We start from the raw sequence: 20,652 nt of genomic DNA on the forward strand, positions 1-20,652 counted from the left end.
ATGTGTACAAACACGCAGAAACACACTCCTCTCTCCTCCAGGACGTTTGTTAATACACTGAGCGCCTCGCCAAAGTGTTAATCAACCGTTCCTCAATTACGGTTGAAATTCAAGCTGTGAAGTGGAGGATAAATAACGCAAGACTGTAAATGGTTTCTACAAATCTGAAAAGTGTGGCCTGCATTTGTATTCAGCTCCCTTCGCTTCAGCCCCCTAAACACACCAGACTGGTCATTATTAAGCATGATTAGATCATAAAACAATGTTCTACGCTGTTAGCGTCTCACAGAGTACTGCTCAGTCCAAATCATTTTACATTTTAAAAGGCTCCCATCAAGAAAAAGCTTTTATTAATCATAAGAGAAGCAGCCAATGAGTGCACGGAAGAGTTGCACATATCGGAAGAGTGTCGGTCACAAAGTCATTAAATGTCCAATTTAACATTTCTCAGCGCCGAGAGAAAGTTTTCTGTTAGTTCACACCAAGAGTCTGAAACTTTTACAACCACAGAGCCGTTTTCGCTTAAAGATTTTTAATAAATATATGCAATAGAAAATTTGTGGTCATTTTTTGTTATAAAACATGAGTTTATTTCTGCTTTTTTTTTTTAGTTTTAAAATAAAGAAAAAAACATTTACAAAAAGAGGACTGATACGTTTGTTGATGTTTGAGGAAATTGATTCTAACAAACAAAAAAGCAAATATTTATTTCTGATACTTGAGTCGTTCTGTTGTGGAAATTGAATGCAGATTTTATCTCATACAAAAAAAAATCAAATAAAATCTGAATTACATACTTATATTTTAAAAGAAATTGTTGTTTCTGCACCGTTTTAGTGTAATTATTAAGAGCCATGGTAGAATGTCCAAAGAGCCACTTGCTCCTTAACATTAGACTAAAACTGATGACCAACATAGATAATGTTCTGGAGGAAAACTAACCCTGAACATATTTTAACACTGTAAAACACGGCGGTGGCTTCATCATGCTGTGGATGATTTTTGTCAGCAAAGACATGGAAGCTAATTAGAGTTTATTTTGGAAAAATAAGTGACATTTGAGACCTGGGGGAGAAGTTTACCTTGCAAAAGTAACAATTGTCTATTGTCTACCCTAATAAAGCACATGGAAGTTTGTGGTTCTCACAAAAGGTGATAAAATTCATAGTTTATTATACTTTTGTGAGGCTTTTTGCAAAGTTTTTTGAGCATTCAGACAGTAAAACCCAAATATCTTCCACTTTACAGCTTCATATCCTTTTTAACAGAACTTATGATCAAGTGTGAAATCAGCTCTTTGAATTTTTAGAGAACGCTCAGTAACTGTTAAACTGCTCTTGCTCTTCACATTGCACTCTGAGTGAAATCCAATTTCAGACACAGCTGGTTTCACTTCCAAATTATTATTTTTTTGTTTTACAGCTGTGCTCAGTCATGTCTCATAATCTGACCTGATAAACAGCCAGATTTTATTGGGTTTGCAGAGAAAACAGCGTCCAGCCTGCACAGAGGGCCGAGCCGCAGGGCGCCGAGCGCGGCGGGCGCAGCGAGGTGGAGTCCTGCAGGAGACGACCGACGCGCGGCGTGTTTGTGCTGCGCCGCTGTGTGTGTCACGCATGCTAATCTAATGAATGAGAAGTATGTTTACACTTCTAAACTCGCCGCAGAGCCTCTCTCCTGTTTCGAGATGACATTTCACATGATTGGAAGCAAATGACTCCCGGGGTCAAATTTCCCTCCCTTTTTCTTTTTTTTACTGCCCGTCAATCACCGCCGGAGAGCCCACAGACGTCCGTCCCCTCCTCGTGTTATTCCAAGCTGGAATCGGAACGGGTTCCGTGTTATTTCAGCCGCCACCTACAAGAGGATCATGTTGACACGCTTTACGGCGCCGGAGGAACAGAGGAGGACATTCACCATCAGCAGGCTGATAAAAGCTTCACTCCGCAGCCACTTCCAGGCAGACTTTTGCTGTACTTTGCATGTCAAGAATGAAATCAGAGGCTCTGCAGCCAGACAGAATGTCATGTTATATTGCGTAGGATGGTAAATGTATCTTAGAGGCGCTGGGATTCTCGCAAAAATGATTGTACCTCCCACAACTCCTTGCAACTCAAACTAACACGCCGTTCTCTCTGCAGACGATTACATCTTTTTCGTTTTCAGCAAGTTTGGGCGTCAGCTTAAACCACGTTGGACGGAGACAGGTGCAGAGTTCAGGTCTCCTCGGATGAAAGCAATTTGTATAATTGAAAGATCAGGAATTAGTTGGGAGTTTAGAATGATTGTCCTACAAGGTAGGCAAACATGGAAATGACAGACAGTATCGAGTGACCCGGTGCTGATTGTGTCTGCCTGTGCACAAAAGGCGAGCTGTCTGATGGTGCTGCTGCACCTGACCGCTGGCTGAAACCGAGGGGCCATCCCCCTTTAGCCCGAGTTCCTCAATTGACTCCTTCCTGCTATTTTCCCCTCTCCGCCCCGTCCGGCCCATGTTAGCTCGCTGACACGCTCGGCTATGACAAGTAAATTGCTGTTTGGTTATGACCGTTTGTCGGGAAACAGTCCATTTCCAGCCACCATCCCCCCGCTTTGCCTAAACCACCAGAAGAAGAGAGGGAGGGTTGGGTACCAGGCCTCGAAGTCGAAGCTGAAGGCAGGAATTATCACATCAGCGGCTAAACAGGCGTGTCCCATATGGTACACGCAGTCTCACATTGGGTCTATTTCATTTGATTTTCATAAACTTTCTTAGCTGAAAAGCCACAAGAGAAAGTCTACACTTCTCCAACAATGACTCTTTGGACTGTGTTGGTGAACAAAGGTCTGTTTTCTGGTGCATCTGGGCCCAATAAAGAGCTCTGCAGCACAATCACTTCACCTCCAGGAGGCTCTGATTAGTCGTAATGGTTGTACGGCTGCCTGAACTCTGGGAGCTGTTGCACCGAGCCGAAAACCACAGAGAGACTTGATGAGCTCATGGTATCGGTCGGAGCCCGACACCGAATCCTCAGAGCAAACAGAAAACACACTTTTGTTCGCTGTCAGAGAACTCCACGTGATGAATGCAGGGCCATTTGTCATGCAAAACCGGAAAACACTTTGCTGATATGTACATTTTTGTGTCTGCGTCGGCGTGTGTCTGTGTAAGGTACGTACATAAATACACATCGTCACCTTCGGAGAGTAATGGCCTAAGTCAATTTTTTTGCCAAAAGTGATTCTTTTGTCAAAAAAATTATACAAGCAATTATTTTAGGAATTTGACAATATATACATATTTGCAGATATGCCTATAATTCCCCTGTATGTTTCTGTGTTGGTATGCTAAAAAACATTTTGAACCTTTTTGACCAAAGTAAACTTTAATTATTTGACATAACCCAGGCTCCTCTTATCGATGCTCTTTGGTAGCACTGTGTGAAGAAGTTGGCTTAAATAACTATAACCTCACAGAAAGACTTTGTAAAAAAAAACAACAACAATCTACTGCCACCCTGAAGAGAAAAGTTTGTACATTTATTCCAACTTTGGATGTTTTGGCTCAGGATTGACCAGCTTCAGGATCGTTTTTTTGTGCTTGAGCTTCCAACACGTCGTTTTGAACCGTTCTTAAATACAAAGGTCCACCTCCCAGTCAGTTACTTTCTCCCCGTTCGGTTTGCTTGGTCCTAAGAGTCCAGCTGTCAGAGGCAGTGGTTGGAGGTCTGCTGCCAGGTGGGGTGCCGCAGCAGGCAGTCCGTGGTGTCTTCGTTCAGTTTGCCGTGTCTAGAAATAGCTGTGAGTTGGGGACTCAGGGGAAAGCTGTAGCTGTAAAGACAGTAGGGGGTCGTAATGTCAGAGAGATGAGGCAGGAGGGACGATCCCGGGGGGCTCAGGGAGCTGTGTAGGGGGACGAGGCACGGGGAGCTCCCGGGGGACCTGTGCAGACATGGATCCCTGCAGTGAAGGGGTTTCTTCCCCTGCAGCGCCGTCAGAAGTGGCAGGTCCGCCAGAGGCGGCAGAGAAGGAACGCCTTTCAGTCCGTCCGCTCCCAGGGAGGAGAAGACTCTGCCGGGCGGCTGAAAAATGGAGGGCGCGGCGGTGGACGCCTTCCCGAAGAGGGGCAGGGTGAGAGCGTGGAGAGCGGCGTCCGGGCAGGAGAACGGAAGAAGAGGTGAAGGCGACGAGAGAGGGAGGAAGTTCTTCGCACTGCTGCTCGGCGACAGGGAGCTTCCTGTCAACAGATGTTACAAACTGGAGTCACTCCGTTATGTGAGAAAGCGTAGGAAACTTTAGACAAGAAATCTAAACAGATTTTCAGATTAGTACCTTGGAGCTGGATGGAGAAAGGCTTAAAGTCAAAGCTCAGAGGGGCTCTCCAGGGGTATGACTCCAACAGGCCGTCCAAAACCCCCCTACACACACACACATACACACACAAGTCCTGATTTACTGTGTAAACATTAAAAATCCTTACGTAGGAATTCAAATGTTGATTCTGAAAGGTGTGAAATTCTGCACTGCGCTACTCAGCTTTATTTGAAGGTTTTACACGGCTTCACATTTCAGTGGTTAAAACTGAAATTCCCTCCTGACTCGTTTAGCCAAATGCTAACCGAGTCAGGTTAGCGTGACGCTAACCGACCTGCAGAGTAAAAAGCGTTGGTGTTCTGCGTCTGGCGAGGTGCGCCGTACCTGTTCCGTCCCGGGTCTCTGAAGCCTTTGGCGAACGGGTTCCTGTCGATCTTCAGCTTGGTGATCTTGCCCAAAAGAGAGGAACAAATTCAGAGCATCAGCTGGCCATCTGTTCTCTGACAATGAGCTCGGCTTCACACGGGAGGGGAAAGTGGCAGAACTCCCCTCCTTTCTGTTTGGATTTTATCAGCCCTGTCAAACATTGTTCAGAGAGAGGAGTTTGTACGGTTTTATGCCCCGCTTTAACGGGCCGTGGACCCCGGCAGCTGTAGCAATCCCATCTTGTTACTAAGCTGCTGTAATAATATGTTCCCTGGTAGTAAAATGAGCCCTATTGAAAAGCCCCACAGGCGGCTCTGTTACTGCAGGAAGGGCAGCGAGCGGCAGGGTCAGGGTCAGGGTCAGGCTGGCCTCGCAGATGAAAACACTGGACTTATGGTTTCACCGAGACCACATGCAGTACTGAAGCTCCACAAACTGGAGGTTCATTCATTCACATGTGACGTACAACAGACGGGATCACAGCTACCAACATGTTTACTACAAAGAGCAAACCTCTGCTTTCTGGTCATTTCCGGAGAAGACGACACATGCCCTCAGTTTGACCTAGCCGTGCTCCGACCAGCTAGCATAGCATATGTAAGCTAACTACAACTGGGATGTATGAAAAACAACAACCTTTGGTGAGGAAAGAGCTGCTGAGAGAAATAGACTCAAACTCAGTCACGTTTAGTTACTGTCAGGTGTTTAAAAATAAATTTAAAGGAAGAAGTTAAAGTAAATACTGTACCCAGTTTTCTATGGAGGCAGGTTAGCTGTTCATACAGGCTGCTAACACAACCAGCTAGCGTTAGCATGTCGTTTCACTCTTAAGACCTTTTTGTCCTCTTCCTGTTTTAGTGCCAACTTGATGATTTCTCAGGTAGATAAGAAATGCGTCTACCTAAGGCAGTCAATTCTCACCGAGGTAATATTTGTGAATATGGAGTGAATAACCTTTAGCAGCTAACAGGAAGGCTAAACATATTGTCTTACAGTTACTCTGCTTCATGCTTGTAAGGTTTGGGAAGCTCTATTATGGAACATGATGGATTCTGAGATGTTAGCAGTTTTTAAAAAAAATTAGAGTTAAGGCAATGATCTACGGACTCAAGTAAATAGTCATGTTAACTCATAGTAATAGTTTTATTGTCTATGTGGCTCATTGAAGATGCAAACGTTTTAGGTTTTAAGCTGATAGTTTTAAATGACTAATTCCTGTTTTGCAGTTTTACTCTCTTGCACATTGTAGCGATGCAGCTAATGACCGCCTGCAGCTGGAAAACCTGAACTTATTTTCATGTTGTTCCTATGTAGTTTTAAATTACAGCTTTTAAAGGGAAATCAGAATCAGCTTTAGGACGCTTTGTTAAAACTGCAGTTATTAAATCAACCACAAAGCTCTGGCAGGCGGGACTAATCATTTCTGAGCCCCAGAAAATCAGAAAACCCGTGCATTACTGATGCCCTGGTTTTAGTTTAGTTTTCTTCTTCTTCTGAACATGCAGTCCAATCGAAGCTCACTTTTATTATATTCAGATCAAAACGTTTCAAAGCAGCAGCTGGTATTCGCCAGGCTACCGCAGAGTCTTTGTCGGTGTCAGTGAAGCGTCACCTGTTGGTTCTGGTAGGCCGTGACGGTGGTGAACTCCGTCTCCGGGAAGGAAAAGGTGTTCACCCCTTCGGCTGGCAGGGACTGGATCTGGGACAGGTCCATCCGAGGGTCGTGCCGGATGATGTGCACCCGGGGCTTGTACTTGTGCATCGACTGAAGAATGATCTGCTGGCCGACAGAAGGAAGACACGTCGAGATTCGTTAAGTTAATTGGACGGGGTGTTTTCTTCGCTGGACATTTATAAATGTAGCAGGAGAATTGGATTAGCTCTCTACCTGAAAGTAATGGAAAAATCCCAAAAAGCTCCATCACCACTTTTATTTTGTATGAAAGCGGGCATTTAATTTTTAATTTGAACATTCCAATAAAACCAAACAACTGGTGTAAAGTAAAGGGAAACCGTGTAGTTTGTCGGATTGCATTGATAAAAATAAAAGGAACTATATGAAAGCTTAGTTATTCTACAGAACCAATAATAATAAAACACTTGGATTAGAATAAGTACGTCTAAATATAAAATGCATAAGGGATTCAACTAAACAATTTGGATCCAAAACAAAAGAAAATGAAAAAGAAAATTGTTTTCAGCGCTCAGGTGTGTCATCACTGCAGCTTAGTAATTTGTGAAATTGTTTAGAATAGACGAATTAAATCTGTTTTATTTGTTAAATCTCCTGTTTGAATTTAAGTTAAACAAAATTGCAAACATGAAAAGTTAGTTCAACACCCAGAAAAAAATGATTGTTTTCACGTCAGTTGATGAAATGAAATGAAATATTTATGAAATGAACACAGTCAGTTGGTTCTTTAATACATTTTTGGGGTTTTTTAACCCATAATGTGTTAAAAATGTATTAATCGTATTAATTTAGCTCATGGGTTTTTGTCAAAATTCAACACTAAACAAAATCCTTAAAAGTCACGCATATTTAATCAATCCAAGCCACTTTTTTTTTTTTTTTACCTACATTTGAACTCAACACAAGTCTTTCTGTTGGCGTGTTTTCGATGGAAGGGAACATCATCCACTTTATTCCTGTTCATCCACATTTTTAACTGATTACAAACAGGGGAACCAAAACCAAAGGTCCAGCAGCTGGTGTAATAAAAAGGTTTTTCTTTTTTTTTTTAAATAGCAGAATTTGGTTTCCTTACGAAGTGCTTTTGTGTTTCAACTTCTAGCATAAATATCGAATCACCGCCTCTTGTTTTGTGCCCAAACCCTCCCGGACTCCACATCTGTGTCGTTTCCACGTTCAGCTCTCGGAGCCCAGAAGGATTTTCACTTCCTTCCTCTCCTGCCCCTCAGCATCGGACCCGGCCGGGAAAGGTGACGGTGATTTAAGGAGAGCTGAAGCTAAGAACTGACTCTGACGTCCGGCACGACTTGCAAATGTGAGGACAGGCTACGGCCTCAACATGTTATCAAAACAAAACAACAACAACAACAACAAAAAAAAAGAAATCCACTTTCCATACACTGCAAAAACAAGTCCAGGAGATGCTTAAATTTGAATGAGAAATATTAGTTTATTTTTGTTATGGTGTCTGGTCCTACCTTGACATTAGGATCTAATCGTCTTCGCTTGTGTTGTGTTGTGAAAAATTACAGAAACTCAATCAAATGTCACAGGATTTGTGGGAATCGATAAAGTCCAACTTGGCAGGAAGTCGACAGAAAGTTGAACCCTGAGCCACGGATTTAACCAGTTTGTGGTTCTCTTTTAGCTGTAAAACTGAAATAAAGTTACTCAAAAGCCCAACAAAAAAAAATCTACCCTTGTAAAACATAGAAGAAATTCTTCCCATCAGTCTTAGTGATTAAATTCAACTTGGTTTTTTTTTTGTTTGTTTTTGTTTTCGTCCCAGATCGACAGGACAGATGTGGGCGAGGAGGAGGAAAGCGACCCCAGGGGTCAACCTACATGTCCCTTATCGTCCATCTCGTTGTTGGTGAGCTTGACCCGGTCGAAGCTGATCACCTGTCGCATCCACGTCTCCCCCGTGCACGGCGAGTCCGGGTGAACGTAGAGGCGCGGAGAGATGCACGAGTGGTCCGTGTTCCCGGCCACCATCCACTGCGAGCTGTGGTACACGTACCTGCACAAAAACAAACAAACAAACAAGCAACAACAACAAAAACAAACAAAAAACGTCAGCAAGTAAAGGGCTAAAAGAAAAGCTACACTGTAAAAAAAAAAAAAAAAAGAAATTTGGGAAAGTTTAATGCATCCTTTCTATTTTACTTTAATTTTAACGATAGCCTTCTTCCAACGTCAGCTGCTTTATTTAGGTGACAAATCACGCGAGAGCGAAGCAGCAGCCGCTGACCTCACCGAGCAGGAGAAGCCGACGCGTTTCTCTGGGTTTTTATTAGGAATGAATGTTTCAACTCACTGAACGTTCTTCTGTCGGAAGAGGTGTGGCTTGAAGGATTTCACTTTTCATCCAGCTTCAGATATTAGCAACAAAAACTGAGGCCAGACATGCTGGCTTAGCACAACAACAACAAGATGTATTTAAAAAAGAAAAGAGAGAGAGAGAGTTGAATTTATGAAAAGGAGATTTTGAGAGCAAAACGCAAACTCGCCATCTGAGACCAGGTGAAATATAACCACGTTTATGATCACATTTACTGTTATTTTTGTTTTAATCACAAACCAGCGCTGTTTAGTTTTTCTCTTTTTTGAGAGAAACTGTGAAGCTGCTTCTTTGCACCTATTAAACTGTTTTTTTGTGTTTTAATACATTAATATCTTCAATTTCGAGTGTTTCCCTAATCAGGTGTATTTTTATATAAGCTTCTTGACTGAATATGTTAAACACATTTTCATATTTTCTGCGCTGCGTCCAAAGTTTAAGCCAGTGAAAAAACAGAACAGTTGGAACGACGACTCGTTTATTTCAGCCAATAAAAACAGACGTTATTTGGTTGAAATGGCCTTCAGAAAAATAAAAAATTTTTTTTAAAAGTTTGAACTAAACAAATTGTATTAACTACATTTATCACATTTATTAGAGCCTTTTAGCTGTGAAGCTATAAACAGCTGCTAACTCGTTAGGTGCAGCAAAAGGAAAGAAAGCATTGAGTTGAATCTCCACGGTTTGTTTCGTGACTCCACTCACCTGTAGCGCTTGGAGTCCACGGGCATGACGTCCATTGCCACGTAATACTGCTGGCAGGGGTCCAGGTTGCGCACTTTGACGCGCACAGAAGGAAACATTCTTCTAAAGACAAGCGCAAAAAAGAAAAAGAAAAAAGAAAAAGAAATGCATTAAATCAAATATCCCGATAATATTGGCAATTTTGCGATACATTTTGTGACGTATTAAAACTCAATACGGTGTTAATTTTTTATCATTATTCTTCCGAATATTTATTTATTTATTTATTATTTATTTTTTTTTTGGAATATAAACGCCTGTGGGAAAAATGAACCCCATAGAAAACCTGCAACCAGACACTGACTCCTGAACCCTTCCTGAGTTCAAACACCAGCGTTGTTGTCTCTAAATGAACATGAACTTGTTTTCTTTGCATTAATCTGAGGACGGAAGGCGCTGCACCCTTTTCCTTATTTTGACCATTTCTCATTGTGCGCTGTCAGTAGTTCATAGAATAAAAGAAAAAATTGTTTCCATTTTACTCAAACGTAGACGTATAAAAACGTCAAATCGGAGAAACGGATCATTTTAAGTGGTCTCTTAATTGCTGCATATATACATTTATATCCACAAAAACAAACTTTGACCCACTTTCTGCCCCTTTTCTCTGTAAAACATGGACGAAAGACGGAAATGTCTCCCAATATCCCGATTGGTTTCTGTTTCTTTCAATTCGCGCTACAAACTGATAAGCCGCTCATTTGTTTGGAAAGCCACCAGTTTTCTTTATTCATCCCTAAACGGCCGCAGCGCGTTGACAGGTCTTTTTTTCCCCGCCTGATAAACGCGCACCTGTGACCGCAGAGCAGTTAATGGAAATGCCGGAGCGATACGTGCTGCTGATAATGGCCACTTTGGAGTTCATTCGTAACTGACAGCGATAACGTGGACTGTTCATAGATGGGTTATTTTTTTTGTGTGTCTTTTTTTTTTTTTTTTTAGACAACGCGTTGTCTGATTTAAACAGAAAAGTCCGCTGGACGGTTTATTTTTCAATCATCTGATCACAATCTGATGGAAAAGTTTCGCTTGTCCACCAGATGAGACGTTTTGACGGGCTGCATTCATTCTGGAAATTGGAACAGCCAGTTGTGTTGAACTGTCACTAAGTCAGGCCTGTGGTTTGGTTTTCCTTTTTCTTTTTTCTTTCTTTTTACCTGCCGGCTTTGGTGATGATCATCTCGGTTCCGATTTCATAGAATCTCTTCCACAGCTCGGAGCCCTGCAGCTCCGCCCGGACCTCTCTGTCCGGCCGGGAGTCGCTCTCCGCGGCCCCCGGCTCCGACTCCTCCGGCCCGCTCTGTCCCGGCGCGTCTCCAGGCCTCCATGAACCTGCTACGGTCATCTGTCTGGCGGTGTGTTCGGACAGGCCTTGAAAAATAATAATAATAATAGTTTTAAAAACAAACAAACAAACATATGTTTGAGTTATTTTGGGTGTTTTTAAAGGTTGTTAAAGAAATATCGGGACGCCTCCTTAGGATAACTCCAGAACTAAAGCTCTATTTAACATGACACGCGATGGACATATTTGCTTTTGAATCATATGTTTCAGTAGCCAAGTGGATTATAAAACAAAATAGATTTTTTTTTTTTTAATCTAACTTCTTCCCTCCACTTTGCGTGAAACTTTGCTGCATCCCCAGCTTTACGCGCGTTCTCACCGCTGTGGATGCCGCCGGCCGCGTCTGCAGCCGCGCTTGACTCGCGCCTCTCGGACACTTTCATCCTCTTGGAGGGTTTCCCCACCAGCGCCTCCACGGAGAACGCGTGAGCCCGGGAGCTCAGGCCCTGCATCCCGGGCGACAAAGAGGAGAGAGAGGGGGGGAAAAAACAGGAAAAAAAAAAAAAAAAAGCAGCGTGTAACCGGCCGAATTCCCAAGATTTATCCTTCCGGGTCCCGCTAGAAAAGGAGGCAGGACGGGACACCAGAAGCGGCGGCGGCGCCTCAGGGAGTCCCTTCTCTCTCGCAGCGACTCCTGGACGCTGCGTAACGGATCCGGTGCGCTGCCATGTGTTCTCTGGGACGCGCGCTGCTCTTCGTCCAAAATCGTTGATTGTTGGCACGCCTCTCCACCTCGACGCAAAACTCTCCCCACCTCCTTCATCCATGCCCCGGTCTCTCTCCCTCTTTTTTTTTTTTTCTTTGCCTCTTTGCTTGTTCCTCTGGTCCCTCTGCGTGACGCGCAGAGGGAGGGAAGAGCATCGCTCCACACAAATATACACAGGATCTTATAGTAAAAACTATATGTTAAATGGTTGCTGAGGGCTTAGATGGTTTATTTTAAGCATGTTGGAATTGGCGGTGGTCGACGCGGATTGAAAGTTTTATCTTAATGTCTTGTGGCGCTATTGTGATAACGATTAAAGTGAGAATAATAAGTATTTATTACTTCTGTTTAGCAGCTGTATGACTGACATCAACTAACATAAATACTGCTGTTGGGGAAACCTGCACACGGACAGTCCGGTTCTTTAGGAAACTCCTAAAGATTCTTTACGATCTGTACAATAAATCGCACTTTTCGATCACTAAATATGTTTTAATGACTAAAATTTGAGAAAAAAAAATATTTAGTCATATTTTTCAAATTTATTGACAATTATTTATATGCTCATTGAACAAATATTGGGAAAAAAAACCCAGTAAGACTGAAAATCCCAGGTCTTTTTAATTGTAAAAAAAAAAAAACCAGTCCGTTTTTTAAAAACATTATCCTTATTGTGACCAAGATAAATCTGAATTATTATAATGATAAGAAACGTATCATGATAAATTATATAATAAATGCCCACTCTTACTGGAAACATGAAGATAAAGCCAGTCAAGCAGCACTACTGCCATTACTAATATAGTAGTTCATAATAATACCTGTTCAAAAAGGAAATGGTGAAAAAAATCTTCCCAAATCAAGTTGTTGCTTTACAATCGATCTCCAAAACCAGCGACATGGAGGATATTAATAAATATTTTTCATGCACATCCACAAATACATCTGCAGCAGGCAGCAAAAATCACACGCCGATTTATTCTTTCGCTTTTTCTCACACACTTTCACACACTTCAGGGATTTTATGGGAGCAGATCGACTCAAAGCGCCTGCAAAGTTGAGACATGGCGGCAAAAGGACGCGCGGGTCTTTTACAAAGATCTGAAAGGTGTGGCGTGCATTTGCATTCGGCCCCGCTCCCTCTGATAGCCCCCACTTCAACCGACTCCCTTCAGAAAACTCCCCATGTGGAATATGATTGATTTCCACACCTCAGTGGTTCGTTTGAGAATTTCACATTCACGCTGAGTGCGGCGCGACTGGAAACCTCAACCGACCTGGCAAAGACTGCAGCGTCGATTGGATAAAGGGGCCCGGAGTTTCACGGTGTCACTGGAGGAGCTGCGGCGAGCTCGGGTGGGAAAATCGGTTGACGGGAGAAATATCGGTCATGCGCTTCACAAATGGGACGTCCGTGAAAGAAAGAAGGAAGTCAGTGATGAACAAAACGAGGAGAACCAAAAAACATTTAAAGTTTTGGTCACATGAGACCAAAATGGACCTTTCGTTCGTCGGTCAACTTACATCAAGTCGCCCCGCAAGACCCTGAAACATGGTGGTGGCAGGAGCATGCTGTGGGAAAGCTTTGCTACAGTAGAGAGCTTGATCAAAGTTGGTGGGATAATTAATAGGACTAGGGAAAAAAAACCTTAGAGAATGCAAAGGACTTGAGACTGGGGTCAAAGTTCACCTTCCAGCAAGACAACGACCCTAAAGACAACAACCAGAGAGACAACTCAGATCAACACATTTGACTTATTCAGGTTTTCTTTCTGTCTTTCTTTCTTTAGGAATAATTCAGGAGCTCCTGGACTAAAGCGTTGTGATTTTCACAGATGTTGAATCTTATGAACACGTTTCTATTTCTAATCATTTTTCTAATAGTTACAGATTTGATTTTATTGAGTTGGGAGATGAGTGTTAGTGTGTGGAAAGTCAATTATTTTTATATTTGTCTTCCACTTTAGCAATCTTCATTTTGTTCGTAGCATCAGTGAACGACTCGCTGCTCCAACCCCTTCATTCATTCATTCATTCATTCATTCATTCATTCATTCATTCATTCATTCATTCATTCATTCTCTGGTTCGTTTTATGACAAATGGGTTATTTACGTCTCACTGACTTAACAAAAACGATTATTATTGTTAGCTGAGGACGGACGTTGTAGCTGATTTAGTTGCACGTTACAGGAAACGCGTTTATTTAATTTGAGCTTCGTGTCATAAAGAGTTTGTCAAATAATGTCACTTTCGAATAAATCTGTAAATCTTAGTCTCGATTAAAGGCGATTCGATTTGATGGTCTGGAGTTTGAGCAGTTTTTTTTTTCTCTTCTCTTTTCCTCATGAACTGTTTTCTTTAAACGAGCCTTTCAGTTTTCCCCGGGATCGCCGCTCCTTATTCAGACAGCCGATATCTAAATAAAATGGGTTTTAAGAGTATTGGAAGGGAAACAAAGGGCCAAATATTTAAGTCTGCAAATTCAGGACATCTGGGGCCGGAGGAGGGTGGGAAATATCTCGGTGAAACTCGCTGCTTCTCTGTTGAACTTAACATTTCCCATATTAATTTGAAGGGTTTCGTTGAGGCCCTTTATGTAGGTGGGACCTTCTAGTTCTCTCTCTCTCTCTCTCTCTCTCTCTCTCTCTCCTCGGTCAGGACGTGCGTCAGTCTGCTTCTCATAAACGCGCGGATCGGATGGAGATCTCGGGCCATAATGACAGCTCGGGATTATTACATTACGGCTCGACATGAAATAGATCCGCTTTACACAAATAAAATTGAGCGAGGGCTCTGTTTAAAATGGTTTTAATCACATGCTATAATTGCTCTGAGGAGAAAACAAATGAGGGCTGTGTTTACGGCACGCTCGGTTTGCCCGCTGATGGAAATCTCCCGACAACAGCCGGGAAATGGAGAAGCTATGACCAACCCGAATCACATGTTGCTCCGCCATCGGAACCTGGACGGGAGTCGGCCTTTCAGCCCCTCCCCAAAAGACGTCTCCGTCTCCCCTTCAAGTGTTGGGGAGCCAAAGCGCACAACGTGATCCAAGCCTCCTGCACGGCTGCAGAGCCGGACTTAAGTACAAGCGAACTTTGCCACTTCAGTCCTGGAACCAGAGATGGCGCTGGAGGATATGGCTCACCGCCCAGGGGAGGGTGGGGGGAACGCTCAAAAATAAAATGTTTTCTATTGCTTAGCTGCAATGTGTTGTGCTTGGGGTAAGCTAATGTCGCCTTGCTAATACTGATAACTAATTTGTAGTGTTGGATTAAAGAGCTATTTCACCATTTTCTCTCTCAATTCTGCGTCAAAAGCCTTTAATCTTTAAACCGAGGCTTGGATATACGCTGAAGAGAGATTCTACGTAACACAGTTTGAGATTTGCATAACTTAAAAAAGATTTGGCTTAACGCATTACTTATTCTGATACGTTTCACTATAAAGCGTACGTTTTTTTGAACACTTTATTACTCGAGCAAAGATGTTTTTTCTGGTCGAAAACAATTTTCAGGTCTCTGATTTTGGAGAGATCCTGTTTGTTTTTTTTTTGGGGGGGGGGGGTTTAAGAAGAACAATGAAATGTAAAAGAGGACAATGTGTGCGACAGGTGGTCTAAAACATAACAGAAAAATAAACAATTACAAGATTATCCCAAGGGAGCCTCCAGAAAGGTCAATCTTTGGAGCGTCTAGCTGTACTCAAACATCAAAGCGGATTTGTAGGAGTTTTATTTTGATGTGTTGCTGAGGAGAAGAACTTTGAATTCAAAGACAAAAATCCTTCAATATTTTTGGAAAAATCTGGTGGTTTGACTGGATTGCACCAATTTAAGCATCATGACAAAAGTGTCTCTCTGAGAGTTATTAATGACCTTAAAGGTCATCAATGTACAAGTGGTAAGTTCATGCAGTGATATGTAAGGACCCCAGTCCTTAATGGTGCCCGTGGAGAATCCTGCTCATAAAAAGGCACTTAAGGTCTCATCTTCGATCTAGACTTTCACGTAAAACGCCATTTTTAATTAATTCTATTTTTGAAGAATTTCAAAATAATTTAAGTTTACATTATATATATACTGTATATATTTATTTATTCATTTATATTTCTTTCATTCTGTCTTCAGCAGTCAGCTCATAAATCTTCCTCTCTCCATCAGCGGATGTCGGCGGCGTGAGGACGGCTGTCATGGTGGCCCAGCTGGAAACGCCTTCCCCTCGTTGCTTTTCTAATCCAGCGCAAATCTGAGTTTGTCCTGTCCGGGGATATTTGGCACACATGTTTCCTCTTATTAGGCCCAACACGAGCCCTCGGCGGAAACGCGACACTCTAACCCAATTTGGGTGAGATCCTCGGGTTCCCATAGAGGCGGAAGTCTGATGCGCGGCTGAGGTCAGGAGCTCTGCCATCATTTCACGCCTCCGAGCCAGTCGACATGTTGGTGATTAATAACAACTAGCTAATTATTTGCTCGTTGTTAAAGCCATGGAGGTGGCCTTAAATGAAACATTGCGGGTTAAACGGGAACCTCAGTAGGCTACTGTCCCACAAACATAAAGGACGTTAAAACGGAAAAATCTCAGGGTAGCAATGATGAAATTACAACAAAATCTACATATACCTCATAACTAATCCAAATGAAATTAATTATCTCATTTGTTAGAATTTAATTGTAGATTTTAGCCAAATGTTACTATCAGTCATGTTCAGTGCCCAGCAGGTAACAGAGAAGGGCAAAACATTGACAACATAAAGATAGATAAATCTTTATTGTCATTGTCACAAGGACAACAAAATTCAAAGGGTGCCATCAGTCAGTGCACATGCCCAAAAACAAAAAATAACTGTCTCACAATTCACACACACAAGAATCAACAAACAACTGGCAAAAAACTAATAAATAAGAACAGCCACATTCTCACATACATCATTTATGATGATTAATGGTTGTCTTTGATTGCATTTAGTTTTGTTATTGCTATCGGGTAGAAACTGTCTCTGAGATGGTTGGTTCTGGTTCTGATTGCTCTGTATCTTCTGCCTGAAGGCAGCAGTGTGAACAGAGAAGGTCCGGGGTGAGAAGTGTCCTTTGTGATGTGTTGTGCTTTTCTTAGACAGCGGTCGCTGTACAGGTCCTCCAGTGAGGGGAGAGGGCAGCCAATGATTTTTTGGGTTGTATTCACAACCCTTTGGAGAGCTTTCCTTTGAGCCGTAGTGCTGCTGTTATACCAGACGCAGATACAGTAAGTCAGTATGCTCTCTATGGAGCACTTGTAGAAGGACACCAGCAGCTTCTCCTTGATGTTGTTCCTCCTGAGAACCCTCAGGAAGTACAGTCTTTGCTGGGCCTTTTTTATCAGCTCGAAGGTGTTCATGTTCCATGTGAGGCCCTGCTCAGTGTGGACCCCCAGGAAACGGAAATCAGCTACCCTCTCCACACATTTTCCCCCAATGGTTAGTGGTGTAATGTCCGTTTTATTCCTCCTGTAATCTATTATGAGTTCTTTTGTCTTTGAGTTGTTGAGGAGCAGATTGTTCTCCCTGCACCACTGCAACAGCCGCTCCACCTCAACCCTGTAGGCAGACTGGTCGCCTCCTGAGATGAGCCCCACCACTGTGGTGTCATCAGCAAACTTGATGATGGTGTTGCTGTGGTGGGCAGAGGTGCAGTCATATGTGTACAGACAATAGAGCAGGGGGCTCAGCACACAGCCCTGTGGAGAGCCAGTACTAAGGCTGAGGGCAGTGGATGTATGTTTTCCCACCCTAACTCTCTGCTGTCGGTTGGTCAGGAAGCTCAGAATCCACAACCAAAACAACCAATATATTTTTTACCCCTATTAGTTTATGTTATATACAGTAGTTTAAATGCAGGTACTTTTTGAAATGCCTGGGAATCTGTTAATATAAGGTTGTCTTGATGCAAGACAAAAAAAATCACAGAAAAAGCTTTCTTTTTGGGTCAATCGGAGTAAATATTTTATATTCTGAACTAAAAATCAAATGTATGCCATTAATTTTCCCACTGTAGATAAAATGTGTTCAGCATCTTTACCTAGCGGCACATTTAAAAAAAATCTATATATATTCCCAACATTGAGCACAACGCAGAGACGTCAGGCAGAATCAATGTTCAATTTTGTGCTTTTGTGCCTCCCCTTGACAGAGTGGTTCCCTGCGTGGGCAGCCGCAGTGCTCGCATCAGAAGAAAACACCGCCAGGCGGTGAGTTCGGATCCCTTTCAAACCGCTTTGGTGTGAAAGACGTCGGCATGGCTGACCAGTTAGCGCGGCTGCTAATCTGCTTCAGCCAGACGGTGTGTGTTAAAGGCAGCAGCTGGAGTGTGTGTGATTTGACGAGACGTTTCTTTATGGCAAACTGGGGGAATCAAACTCCCACTGAGAGAGTGTGAGCTGCTTTTTACCGCTTAATCACGAACCAATTCTTATTTATTTACATTAATACGAGAAACAAATCAGAGTATCTCAATAAAATAAATTTTTAAAAAGCCATCATGGGACCAACAGTGTCCGGATTCTCTGCATCCATAAAACTAGCTTAAACAAATATTATTATTATTATTATTATTATTAACCTTTATTTCACCAGGAAAATCCAATTGAGATTAAAAATCTGTTTTGTAAGAGAACCCCGGCCAAAACTGGCAGCAGCACAGAGTTTACAGAACATTCACACAAATTAGTGAAATGAATGCCTAGTTATGTAGACGTGTGTGTGCCTCTATCTACCAGATATTGATCTAAATATGTTCAATGCGTTAGGGAGATGAGCCTCATGCATACATTTGTAACTCGTTGGTCATACGGATTCCTCATACGTCCACTTGATTAACGAAATACAAATTAAAATACAAAAGCTGCTTTTTCTGTCTAGTGTTTAAGTCAATACCAAACATGGCAGATTTTTTTAAATTCATTTAGGTGAGCTCGGGTCGCAACTCGATGGGACTGAACTTATTTCATTCAGAGGGTCCGGTTTAGGAAACACTAGAAGTGTGTCTAAGTGTCTTTATTTCCATCGGTAAATGAAGTTTATTTGGGCAGAACGTTTCAGCAACGGGGCATTTCAAAGTGCTTTGCATCACAGCAACACCAAAACGCAAAGTCACAGGAACACAGCAGTCAGCAGCTGAAAAGCCACATTTTTCCAACTGTAATTAAATGTGAAAATATGGGTCAACGTTTCATTTGTTATGATTCAAAGGCAACTCTAAACAGGCCGAGGGTTTTTAAGTCTTGATTTAAAGGAAGTCAGTCTTTCGGCTGTTTTGCAGGTTTCTGGAAGGCTCTTCTAGACTTGTGGTGCAGAGAAGCTGAATGCTGAACGTTTGGTTCTGGCTCTGTTGACGTTAATCTACCTAAACAAAATGTAGCAAACCATCACACCAATTCTTTTTTATTCAATTCTAGCACCTTGTTTTATTAGTGTAATATCCATCTCTTTTTTCTTTTTTACCCTTACATAAAGTCTTTATATATATATATATATACATATATATATATTGGGTTACAGTTGAAGCTGAAATGTGTGTGTGTGTTTGCAGCTGCAGAGCAGAGCCCAGAGAGTAATCACGAGCAGTTGCACGGCCATGCATCTTTGCGTATACAGTATGAGCGCACACACTCTCCCAGCTGGCAGTGTTTGCGTGTTTATAAACAGGCCTGTCCGCCTGTATCTCAGGGCTGAATGGAAGTGACGGGGCCCCCTGATGGTTTGTTTTATGTCGGGACCGTGATGCTGAGCAGTGTGTGTTCTCTCTCTCTCTCTGTGTGTGTGTGTGTGTGTGTGTGTGTGTGGTAAGGGTTATTCTAGGCACGGAGTGCTGGAGCGGATGCCCGCTCGCTGCCAAACGTCAAACTCCCTCCAACCTGCCGAGTGTGACGCGTGTGAAGGGTTTGATCGCAGAACGCTGTATGCACTTATTGTACGGTGGCCCTAATGGGACGGGAGCTCGCTGCTGGGAAAAGTGAAGGCTCACTTTAAATGCGCACACTGCAAAAACACCAAATATTACCAAGTAATGTTCGTCTAGTTTCTTGAAATAAGACAAAACTAACTTATAAGTAGCTTCTCAGCAAGAAACAGGAGCTTGTTTGGAGTCAATAATTCCTTAATGATGAAAAATGATTAGTTTCATTGGCAGATTATTTCACTTATAACAAGACATTTTTCCTATATTATAAGTGAAATAATCTGCCAATGAAACTAGTGTTTTTCATCAATATAAAGGAATTATTGTCTCAAAACAAGCTCCTGTTTCTTGCTGAAAAGCTACTTATAAGTTAGTTTTGTCTTATTTCAAGTGAACTAAGATATTTGAACAATAAACTAGACCAAAAGTTGACCAAATCTAGTTTCGTACATTTCAGAACAATGTGTATCATCTGTGCTTTGTTTGTGTAGAAGAACAAAGCCAAGAGGTATAAGTCCTCTGAGTGTTTCCTCACCTTGTGACAAATTCATTTGACCTTCAGATGTCATCGGCTGGATGATGAGTGTGTGTGTGTGTGTGTGTGTGTGAAGCATCACATCTGCTTCTTATAACCTCTGCTTTAAATTTGGCCCTTCTTCGTGGTGAAGGTCTGCAGCGTCCCCTCAGCCGGCTGATTAGAGGTAGAGATTTTAGTTCAGTAGGGAAAATGTCTCTTCAGAGAATGTGAAGGAAAATCAGGAAGATGTTTCTAAACGTCAGTCGGCTGCCCAATTATGATGCTAAAAAAAAAAGTCCACATGCTCTCCTCCAGGGTCGTATCGGAGGATATTTTAAAGATATAGCAAATGAATAAGTGAATAAAATAGTATTTGAATGTGTATCATAAATGTCTCAACCAAAACCAACAGCTCCACAATTCTTACAGCGATTTCTCTAAAATTATAATTCCTGACACATATTTTATGGGTCGTTTTGCAGTTCAAACTGTCCATGAATTCATTTTTTCCTTGTCGTCTCTAGAAGTTCGGTTTTTCTTTCTCAGTCAGTGATGTTGGCGAGACCAGAGTCCCGAGTTATTTAATTAAGACGGTGTGTTTTGGTCTTCATGAGTAAATTAAAGGAGCAGTATTATGCGTTTTCCAGGC

General features: G+C 42.3%; 1 protein-coding gene across 1 annotated transcript; it reads right to left on the reverse strand.

Moving 5' to 3' along the window:
• Positions 1-3,312: 3,312 nt before the first annotated feature.
• tbx22 (T-box transcription factor 22) lies at positions 3,313-11,585 on the reverse strand. Its single transcript, XM_028008229.1, has 8 exons — positions 11,162-11,585; positions 10,655-10,868; positions 9,459-9,560; positions 8,258-8,432; positions 6,332-6,496; positions 4,678-4,742; positions 4,312-4,397; positions 3,313-4,216 (listed from the first exon to the last, which is right to left on the reverse strand). The coding sequence occupies exons 1-8, from the start codon at positions 11,292-11,294 to the stop codon at positions 3,687-3,689; spliced, it is 1,470 nt and encodes a 489-aa protein (XP_027864030.1). The 5' UTR covers positions 11,295-11,585; the 3' UTR covers positions 3,313-3,686.
• Positions 11,586-20,652: the final 9,067 nt, after the last annotated feature.

The sequence above is a fragment of the Xiphophorus couchianus genome, chromosome 23, assembly GCF_001444195.1.
Source record: "Xiphophorus couchianus chromosome 23, X_couchianus-1.0, whole genome shotgun sequence".
In the NCBI taxonomy this organism is placed as follows: domain Eukaryota; kingdom Metazoa; phylum Chordata; class Actinopteri; order Cyprinodontiformes; family Poeciliidae; genus Xiphophorus; species Xiphophorus couchianus.